Here is an 11,714-nt window from a genome sequence, read left to right as displayed (position 1 = left end):
GGAATTACATGGGTTTTATGGTTTAATACAAGGACAATTACTTCTTTTATATTGAGTCTTTCCATTTTAGAGCATGATCTTTCTTACCAGTCATTCCTTTTGACCATCAATAAGTATTTAGCATCTCTTGCTACAGCTGTTTATTAAGTATTTTATAGTTTTTGATGCTATTTTCATTGGGATTTTCTCCATTGCATTTTCCAGTTGCTGATTGTTGTCAATATATACAGGAAAGATATCAATTTTTGTAAACTATTTTTCTATTTTCCATTACTAGATTCCTACATTAGTTTAACAATACTTCTTTGATTTCCAGAAATTGTCTAGAAACACCGTCACTTCTTGTGTAATTTGAGTTTTATCTCTTCTTCTTAGTCAATTTTTAAATATGATTTTGTTATTTTTGTATTAACTGGAACTCCCAGAATTAGGCTGATATAAAGGAAGAAAGTATATGGGATAAGTACCCAACTATTTTGACAAACCTGAGTCTTTCAGGTATAGTCATAATGGACTGTGTGTTTGTAATTGGCTTAGTGAATGAGCTAGACTCAGAAGAGTACAGTTCAGAAAGCAAGACCCTAATTTTATTTTCCATTCATTTTATGGCAGCAAAATCTTTCAGGTCAAAGTTTTATTTCTGTTTCATTTTTTTATACTTTGGTCATCTTTTAGCATTTAAAAAATCATTATTTACAGTATTTATTTTCGTATACCCTACACATTATGCAAATATCCCCCAAACACTGTCATTGCAGAACCACTCTACTCAATAAATTTAGAAAGGCTGATAAGATATCTTCACACCCACAATAAAGCTCCTATTACAAAGGAATTAATCTTTATCTCGCTGAAGCATATATGATCAATGCTGATTTCATCCTAAATTCAGGTATGACTTAAAATCAAATGGGGAGGGCTTCCCTGGTGGCGCAGTGGTTGAGAATCTGCCTGCCAATGCAGGGGACGCGGGTTCGAGCCCTGGTCTGGGAAGATCCCACATGCCGCGGAGCAACTCGGCCCGTGAGCCACAATTACTGAGACTGCGCGTCTGGAGCCTGTGCTCGGCCACGAGAGGCCGCGATAGTGAGAGGCCCGCGCACCGCGATGAAGAGTGGCCCCCGCACCGCGATGAAGAGTGGCCCCCGCTTGCCACAACTAGAGAAAGCCCTCGCACAGAAACGAAGACCCAACACAGCCATACATACATGCATACATACAAAGAATGTAAGCAGACAAGATAGCATTAAAAAAAAAAAAAAAAAAAATCAAATGGGGAAAGGAACCATAAAAATTCCAATGAACAAAGATATTTGCTTACCCATAATATCTTGTATTGTTAGCAGGTGATTTAAAAATTTTATTATAATAGAACCCACATTTAAAAAAATTTCTTCTGGCCTCGCCAAGTAGCATGTGGGATATTAGTTCCCCAACCAGGGATCCAACCTGCGCCCCCTGCATTAGAAGTGTGGAATCTTAACTGCTGGACCACCAGGGAAGTCCCCTACATTTGTTTTTTATTCTGATCCCAAACCTTAGAGAAGGAATCCATAGAATATGCTGTAATGAATTATATATCGCTAGAACTATTTTTCCTTTCAGATGACTGTATCAGCTATTATAACTTTTTATATATCTTACCCTAATAATACAAGCAAAACTCCTCACAATAATTCATAAGTGATTGATACCACTTTTCCCTAATAATTTTACAAAGTATCATTATTGCTAAAATTAACTTTTTAATATTTTTGTAAATTTCACTACTTTGTTGCATTATTTCTTTAAAAATTTCTAAACATATATAAGGAGAATAATAAAGCTGTGCTTGTCCAATACGATACATATTACCTTCAGGTGGCTATTTAAATTTAAAGTTAGATAAAATTTAAAACTCAGTTCTTTAGTCTCACTAACTATATTTCAAGTGCTCAATAACCACTTATGTCTAGTGTCTACCATGTGGGACAGCACAGATACAGAACACTTCCATCACTGCAGAATGTTCTATTGGACAGTGCTGGTTTAGAGTATAGCAAAACTAGCGTATGTTTGTTGCTTGTAAAACATTGATGATTTTTTTTACAATTTAATAGTTTGTAATAAGTTTTATAGAGATTAATTAGTTAGATTGTTTGATCTTATATTGGAAATAATAACTATTTCCAATTTTGGTCCCTTTCACAAAGAGCACCAGAACTCTCTGGGTAGAACTTGTAGAACTACAAAATTAGAAACATCAGGATCCAAAAAAAGAATATCAGAAACATAATATGGAGTCACTTAAAAAAAGTCTCTCACATGATGATATTGGTTCATAAACTACTTGAATTTATTTCCTTCTGCTTCCTCATTCACCTCTTCATTAATTCCACAACTATTTACTGAGAATACTGGACATAGACAAAACAAAAATAATATGTATAAAATGTCATATAGTAATAAATGCAAATTTTAAAAATTATAATAAAAGAGAGGAGGGAATGAGTAGATAGGATTGGGGAGGAATTCCTGCTTTAAATGGCATGATCAGAAAAGAGTCCAGTCAGGTGACACTTGAGCATGGACCAGAAAAACCTACTATGTTACTGGCACTGCCTCAATGTTAGACTCTGCACTAGACTCAAGAGCATTTTTGTTTTAGGCATTATGCTAGGGTTTGGAAGCACAGAGAAGGAAAAGACTTTTGTTCTATCCTCAGGAAGATCTAGGGACGTTTAGGGAAGAAGATAAATGAGACGATAACCCATTACCACACAATCTGCTAAGTGACATACTACAAGTATGGGCATGTAGTATTATGTTTCCTTATCCATTAGGTAACTTTTTTTTTTTTTTTTTTTTTTTTTTAAAGAAAAGGGTGGAATCTAATCTTTATTTACAGGACACTGCAAGGTATGAAATTCCACATAGAAATAAGAAACCCATTGAGAGGAGAGGCTTCATACAGTATGTACAGTTTGGAACTGTTCAAGTATAGTTTCTTTGTAAAAAGTGCTACAATAACAAACCACGTGTAAAGAGTTCTTAGTAGAGAAACAGTAAGACAAACTTCTACCAAACATAGTACACAACAAACAACTTTATGCCTCAGATGTACAATCTAAAAGTTGAAGGTCCCAGCAGTGCCATCCTGAACTTGGAATGTATACCCTTCAGAGGTAGTTTCTGGCACAACATTTTGATCTTCCTCTTCCTCCACAGAGAAATACTTCTCAATCAAGTTTAATGAAGCTTTGTACACAGACTCATTTTCATGGTTTTGTAGAGCTTCAATTTTGTCCAAACCTCCACATTCTTCAATCATTATACTAAGTTTCTCAGTTTCACCTAGTTTCTCAGCAGCCTGAAAGATATTTGAGATGGCATCCAGAATAACCAGAATAATTTTAGTGTCTTTCGCAGTTAGGAGGTTCATCAACGGTTCTATTATGCCACAATGAACAAGGTATACGATCTGCTCAACTGTTCCGCCGCTTGTGTAGTTGGTCACAGCCCATACAGCTTCCTTTTGTGTCTTAAAGTCGGCCTTAGAGAGAACGCCAACAAGGAATGGGACTAATCCATGATTTACAACTTGCTGTATCTGGTCCTGGCGGCCAGCCGTGATGTTTGACATTGTCCACGTAGCTTCCTTCTGAATATTAGTTTTGGAGTTTGTTAGCAAGCTGGGAAAGATGGCAAGTGCTCCTGCATCTATTACAACCTGAGTCTGTTCATCTGTCCCAGTGACAATATTCCCTATGGCTCTTAGCGCGGGAGTCACAATTGGCAATTCGGTAGCTCCTAAAAGCTTCACAAGTTGGGGTACAACCCCGGTTTTCACAACCATTTCAATCCGTTCATTTGGACCATCGGTAAGGTAGGAAATAGCCCAGCAGGTATCAGCTAAAACTTCTGGATCATCGTGATGCAGGAGACGAACTAAAGTAGGAAGAATTTGTTCAACAGCATCTAAGGGGGGTGCAGGATTCTTGTTGCGACAAAGATTTGAAAGTGTCCAGGTAAGATTACGTAAGTAACCACATGCTAAAGATGACAAATCAGGAACCGCCAAAAGTGCCAACAGCGGGTCAACTGCACCATACTTGATAACCAAGTCTCGGAAAACCGAGCCATCACCTGCAATGTTTCCTAGAGCCCATACAGCTTGTTCACTGATGTGAGTGTGGGGAGATGCCAACAGAGAAATGAATGCTGGGATAGCACCTCCATCTACCACCGCCTTGGTCTGTTCTGATGTCCCGGAAGCAATGTTAGTGAGCGCCCAAGCAGATTCAAACTGAATGGGACTACAATCAGTTCTGCCCAAGAAGGACACAAATTTTGGAATCAAACCAGCCCGGATTATGCTATCTATAGGGGGCTGTTTTTCCCTGGAAAGCAGTTTCCTAGCAGCTTGAGTAGCTTGGAGCTGGCTTTCCAAATTGTTGCTATTTATGCCTTTGACAATGTCATCAACAGACCAATTTACAGTGCCCTGGTTGTTGCGGTTTTCCTGCAGTGGAGAAGCAGCATCATCTGGAAAAGAGCTGACATTTCTCCTTTTCAGCATCTGGTCATCCTTCTTAGCTTTCCTGAGCTCCACATTAACTTCTATTCGGCGCCGCCTCATTTCTGTACTGTCTTTCCCCTTGTTCTTGAATCTGTTAAGGCGGGCAGCTGGTGAATTAGCATTCTCATTGGTGGACATGGTTATGAGACAAAGGGAGAAAGCTACAGAGCCGGCTCAAGCTTCCACAGGAGGCGGTGCGGGGCGCACAGGCTGCGGATCGACTGCGCTCTAAACGTCCACCACGGTCAGCCAGAGGACGGTGTGGCCAGGTAACTTTTTTCCCCAAAGGCATATTAAGCCCCATTAACAGTATTGAAAAAAATTATCCATTTATTTATTTCAAAATTAATTTGTAACAGAAAATAATATTAAGGAATCATAAAATATCTATTAGCTAAAGTTGGTTTCATTCTGGACATTATAAAAACTTTTAACCACTTTTCAATTTTTTTTTTTGAAATTAACCCATCTTCCCTTTCAGTGGGATAAGGTAACATTAATAAGACTAATGAACATAGAATCTAAAACATAATAAATGACCAAATAAAAATTTTGTGTCTTCTTTTTTGTCAAGCATATCCTAATAAATGTGATAAAACATGGAAACTTTTTATAGTTATTCTTATCCTACTGACAGGATTCATTATTTTTACAACTGATTTAGAAAAAATGTAAATTAGTAATAATTGGCCTATTATTATTGTTGAATAACTTCAAATACATAGTACAATATTAAAATATTCCTATTTTTGAGTTTTGTTTTCTGAACTGAATATTAACAATCTCAAAATTAAAATAGATATAATTTTTCATGTACTTCATGATGGATGCCTTAGAAAGATTTACATGGAGAGAGGTAAACACTTCTATTAGTTATCTCCAATTAACCATGAAACAAATAAAAAGCAAATGTATGATTGATTACTAAGAAGCTGCAAGTAACTGGGTAATAAGGCAAAAGTAATGTTATATATTCATAGATTATAATCTAAGAACATAATTTTGTTGGTATAAATTGATTACAAAGCAGTTGAAATTAATATGACTTTTAGGTAAAGACACAAATGTAAAGAATTTTGAAGACAGCAACCATCTGAAAACAAACCACTCATACCATTTTTCATGAGACTGTAAGAGAAAGTCTTACTTTACTGTATTTAGAGACCATTACTTGTTTTCAATGAGACTTATAAGCAAAAAATGACACTTACTTAAAGCTTGTGTTTTAATTAAGTAAAGCTTTCAGTGTAAATTAATTCAGACTAGATTTTACTGATCTGTAACATCATACGATTTTACTGTTATTTCTACAGTCCATTAGTTTAAAATTGATTCAATTTACGTTAACATGTGAGTGATTAAATAATTTCTGAGGAAATTTTAATTATCACTATGTCTTTTTTCTCTATATAACTAAGATCTTAAACACACACAAATTGAATTAAGGAAAAAAGAAACTTTTTAGAAAAGCCAGAATCTGTACTGGGAACAAAAGATATTCCTGTTCTATTCAACACTTTAATGTTTAGTTCTCCTTTTTCCTAAGTCATATATTAGTGTCGGAGTAAGAAAAGGGACTTGAGGTGTCATCTATTTATGTTATACCCATCATTTTGAGGATGGCCTTCCAAAATGATACCCATCATTTTGAGGAGGGCCTTTGCACATACGATCCTCTTAGCCTCTAGTACCTATTCCCAGAATATTAGTATGTTTCGCTTCCTCACTTAATTTGTGTCCCTGCTAAAATGCCACCTTTTAAGAGAGGATTTTCCTGACTACCTCTAGTCCCTTACCCTGCTTTATTTTTCTTTATAACACTTATTAACAATGCAGTACTCTGTTTATTTTTGTAATATTCTGTCTCCCTCTAACTTTGCCACCACTAGCATGTAATAGCCATGAGAATGGGGTGTCTATTTTGTTTAAAATATGTATCTAGGGCCTGAAAGAGGCCCAGGCAATTAAGAAGATGCTTGTCAAATATCTGGGAATGTATATGTGATTAAATGATTACCTCTATATTTAACGAGTTCATACAATCAGATGCTTTTCTATAGACACAACTGATCCAATTGAATTCAGTTTCAAGACAAATGAAAATCACAACCAAAATCAACTGACTAATAAACCCAACTCTTTCTGTGGTTTCAGGAAATAAAATGTTGAATTTAGTTGTGTTCTGCTCATGTCAATCAGTTGATCTAGGATTGTTCACAAGTCTAGATAGTCTTCATGATATCCAGATATCTAGGTTATCGAAGAGTGTCTTTTGGTTTTCCAATTAATGTTTTATGCAAATTTCCATATTTTTCAAGGTCTTTCAAAATACACTTCAGTATATTGATAGTTTCTAAATCTGGTTACAGGTTTAGGATTTTTGTTTGCCAGAGAAATATTTCTGCCTCACAAATTATTGTCAAATTTTAATTGAGTTTAAAGAGCTATTTTCCATGAGTTAATCAAGGATTAACCTGCCAGAAGATGAGCAAGTTTACACAAAGTCTTTTTGCAATGCTGTGCTCAACATTTAAGTTTTTGGCAGAAAAATGCCTTCTTTAGAGTCTCGATTACTTCATATTCAAGTGGGAGGTATGGTAGAGTGAAAAAGAGGTATTATTTAATTAAAACAACCTGGGCTAAAATCTCAGCTCTTCCACTTTGTAACTTTGAGATTCAGTGTCTACATTAATATGGAGTGCGTGAAGGAATACTGACCACATATCATGCTCTTATCACATACACACACACACACACACACACACACAGAGTCAAAATATAAATTTCTCAAAACAGTTTCTGCTACAAAAAGAACACCTGATACATTTAATTCTTTTTTTTCCTTATCACCTCCCATTCTCTAAAAGTACCTCTGAATTACCTTTTTTTTTTTTTTTTGCCGTGGTCTTATAGTCTCTTAATTTCAAATCATTCTGGATTTCAAATTAATTGATAGGTGATGAATTTTAACAGCTATTGCTCTTATTTTAGATTTTAGTCTTATAATAAAGCTATTACATTAAACTAATTTTCTTAGCAAATATATGAAAATTTATATTAGGAACTGAACAAGAAAAATATATACTAGGAATTTTGGCAATAAAACTTAAATCAAGGTATAGTACTATCCCTTTAGAAATGAACCAAAATCGTAAAAAATGGAAAAGGAGAAAAGAGAGGTTGGGGAGAGACGGAACATTGAATGGAAGGATATTGTAAAATATATACATCTTAAGAATTAGGAGAGAAAACTAGAAGAATAAATACATGGATGGATAGTTATATGTGTGCTGATTGAGCAGAACATTTAATTAAGCCAACAAAGTTTTTTGGAGTGCTGTAATATTTCATAGAGAAACTGAAATTGAATTGGCCTAGAAGAAAAGCAAGATTCAAATGGTTAGAAAGGAGACAGAAGGTCATTCCAGAGTACGTAGGAATAAAGTAAGGAGATGAACATTTTAAAGTTACCTGAAATAGTAGTTTTTTTCTATTTTGAGGAGTTGCCTATAATCTGAAATGATTACCCAAACTAATATAAAATGTCAAGTGAGCTGTGTCCTCAATGGATTAATACTGATATCGGGTGAATTCCCAACAGATGGATAAAGTAGAGAATACTCCAGAAATTTGACTTGTATGAACTGTTCTCTTGATTTTCTCTTTTGAAACGACATTTAAAGTTAAATGTAACTTGTGTATTTTTGGAAAATATACAAATTTCCCCATCATTAAGTTACAAAATAGATATGCATAAATGTGGAACTTTTGCCAGAAAAATTCTAAGGTTAGGTTTCCTTATCTTTAAATTCAAAAAGGTACTGTCATTGAGAAACAGCTCTATTACTATTAGCCTACAAATTGTCCTTTTGGGAAGAAGAGAAAGTTAATTAAATATGCGAGGTCAAAGACTTGAAGGTGTGGCCCCTTTAGTACTCCTGTTGCTCCTTAGGTTGGAGTTCTGGCCCCAGCATACAGTGCCTCCCCTCCCCCAGGCTATGGTTTTATTGTTTTCTTTCCCTTCCTCGTGGGTTTTCTTCAGTGCCATTTGGACAAAATTATTTGTTGTCCTTACCCCCACGATTAAGCCATTTTTTCCAGAGATACCAGGCCTTGTGTGGTTTGGGTATCAGACTAAATCTTGTTTCTTCTACTTTTTGGAAGACTTTGCACAGAATTAGTATAATTTCTTCCTCTAATGTTTGGAAAAATTCACCAATGAAGATATCTGGGCCTGAAGTTGTTTTTTGTGGGAAGGTTTGAAAGTACAAATGTGGTTTCCTTAATAGTTGTATGGACTATCTAGGTTATCTATTTTTTCTTAATCGAGCTTTGAAAGTCTGTCCATTTCACTGAAGTTGTTGAATTTATTCCCATAAAAATTTTTAAATCTTTTATTATTTTTAAAATATCTGTAGAATCTTTATTGATGTCACCTCTCACATTCCCTTTTGATATCTTTTTGACCCACAAATGATTTTGAAACTTTTAATTAAGTTTCCAAATATTTGGGGATATTCCAGATGTGTCTCTTAAATATCTTTTGTTATGTAATAAACAACAGTTCCCACACACATATATGCACAATTTTTTTCCAAGTCATTTATTTAAGAAATTAGGTTAATCATTCTGTACCATATGCCACAATCTATATTTGATTTATTGCTCTCTCTTGATACTATTCAACATGTTTCCTTTTCTTTGTATTTCCTGTAATTAAATCTGGAAGTTTGCAGATTCAGCCTCAAATTTTAGCAATAACAATTTGTAGATAGTTGTTATCTTTCTTTAACATTACATTATGGGCACATACGGTCTGGTTTTCCTAAGACAGATCAGTGTTTTCAGTTGTTGTCAGCCAATCCATCCTTTACTGAGCTCACCAGCAACATTTCATGTGATTTTTATAGCATCTAGTAAGGATTGTTATCTAGACCCATTATTTAATTTGAGCTTGGAAATGATGATTTTAATCTTCTATCATTCCTTCTGCTTTATTAGTTGGACTTCTATAAAGGAAATTAACCTTATCAAATGTTTGGCTACTCTGAAACAGTTTATATTGTAAAGTAGTATAATTTCTTCTTTCCTTATACTTGTCAATTTGCAGAATAACAAGTTATTACATCAGCACTCTAAAAAGGAAGAGTAACCATATAATTTAACCTTCAAACTGAAACACTTCTGAGTGAGATGAGGTGGTATTAACAATTACCCTAGGAGAGCAGTCATTGGGGATATTCCAGGCAAAAGTGACTCACAAGTGTTTTTTAAAATTAATGGATTTCTGTGTGTTTTATGTTTCACTTCACTGTAATTCTTATTTTTTATTGCCCCAATTGTTTTATCTTTGACCATGGAAAGCCTATTCAAGTTGACTCCTATGTCCTTTGGAGATGATCTCAGTAGTCTTGGACAGATTTCTTGATTTCTTAGACAAAAAGATACTTCATGCTCATCTTCTGTATTTCCTTCTCCCAGATCTGGAAACAATTTTTCAAAAAAGCCTTGTTCCTTTTAGTAAGTAATGGTATTTAGATACTAAAATACTGGTTCTAGTGTGTGATTGCTTCCGTGTTGCCATTGCTTTTATGCCTCTCAACAAACAGAGCTAGGAAAGATGCATTTTTCAAAAGGGAAGACTAATAATAAGTGTATGCTGATATTTTTAAATCAAAAGAAACAATACTGGGATTTTATTTAACTTCTTTATTTTATATTTGCTTTTCATTTTCTCTTATTCTAAAAATACTGATTAAATTATTGGTTTGTATATTATCTCTATTATCTACTATCATGTATATTCACTTAATACCAATATTTTTACTAACAATGACTAATTCAGCTTCAAATTTCTTTGGTGCTATTTTTAATCCTTACAGCATATCTCAGTAGCAACGTCAGTTACAATACTGTTTTAAAATAATGTTAAATAATTCTGGTCAGAGGGGTTATGTAGTCAAATTGATGTGTGATTTGGGGTATTTTTTAAAATTTATTTTTATAATTTATGTAGAATGTTTAAAGTTCTAAATTCAAAACTGTAAAAAGAGATATTTTAAAAGAGTTGTAGTTTATCATTTAACATGTTCCTATTTTTGCCAGCCTTGCAAAAGATAACATTAATAAAACCAAAATAATGCTGCAATATTGAAACTAGTTTGACTATATTTACTGACATATGAACACATAAAGGTAACTTCTATTATAGAATAACTATTTTAATGTCTCTGGTCTCATTTTAATCATAAGCAACTTTTTTCCTGTCCCCATTACATTTTTATGTAAGCTATGCTAGTTCACACAAACTGGTCACTTTCAGGTGTCGGTTATGGTATGCTAATTTCAGGGAAATTGCTATAGTTTTTCAGACGCCAGTCCATAAATTCAGATTATTTCATCACAGTTCTTTGTACAACGGCTGAGTTCATCAAGCACATTTTTCTTACTTTTATGTCCTATTCTGACCCTACTGCTGTTGTGCAGATTTGTAGAAAGCAGAAACACTGGATGTATGACTTTCCTGTGAGAGTGGGTGAGTGTTAGAGATGCTGGAAATGCCATTTTTAGAGCTGTTTCACGTGAAGGGTCATATACTCTAAAAAGAATGTCTCCCAAGAAACCCTCATCCTGAAAGGTTCTGCTGCATAATTCAAAATGGCTACAAATGTCTGTAATGAAACTATGGAAGCATGGGGAAGTATCTGTCCTTAAGGCATGGCTTAACTTAGTGGTTGAAACTTTGTTTGGTAATATGATTTTTCCAGTTAATTTTAGATGATGGCAGGGAAAATAATATGTCTCTAAAATAGTTAACAGAGTGTTCATTCATATACAGAAATATAATATACTGGAAAAGATAGTAAATCTCAGTTGATGAAATACTGTAGGAAAGAAAACTATTAAATTTTATTTAACCCATTAATACTTGAATTTATCTGACCACAGAAATTTTTGCTTTCCTATATCACATATTAATATGCAGAAGAATCATTGTTCTATAGAACACATCTAAGTTTTGTAAAGACTGTGTTAAATAAAGCTCAACAGGTACATTTATGATAAACCTTTTCAAGGCTTTCTATTTATTACTGTGAATTAGGAATCTTCAAGCTGGAGTATAGTACATGGGCCATCTCCCAAACTTATTTATGTA

The 11,714-nt window shown here is 34.3% G+C and overlaps 1 protein-coding gene across 1 annotated transcript; it reads right to left on the bottom strand.

The window, feature by feature from the left end:
• Positions 1-2,915: 2,915 nt before the first annotated feature.
• LOC133096164 (importin subunit alpha-1) lies at positions 2,916-4,818 on the bottom strand. Its single transcript, XM_061197647.1, has one exon. The coding sequence runs from the start codon at positions 4,694-4,696 to the stop codon at positions 3,107-3,109; it is 1,590 nt and encodes a 529-aa protein (XP_061053630.1). The 5' UTR covers positions 4,697-4,818; the 3' UTR covers positions 2,916-3,106.
• Between the last annotated feature and the right edge of the window lie 6,896 nt (positions 4,819-11,714).

This window comes from Eubalaena glacialis, chromosome 8 (genome assembly GCF_028564815.1).
Source record: "Eubalaena glacialis isolate mEubGla1 chromosome 8, mEubGla1.1.hap2.+ XY, whole genome shotgun sequence".
In the NCBI taxonomy this organism is placed as follows: domain Eukaryota; kingdom Metazoa; phylum Chordata; class Mammalia; order Artiodactyla; family Balaenidae; genus Eubalaena; species Eubalaena glacialis.
Note: the sequence above shows the minus strand (reverse complement) of the source record. Positions and strands in the feature narration are given on the sequence as shown.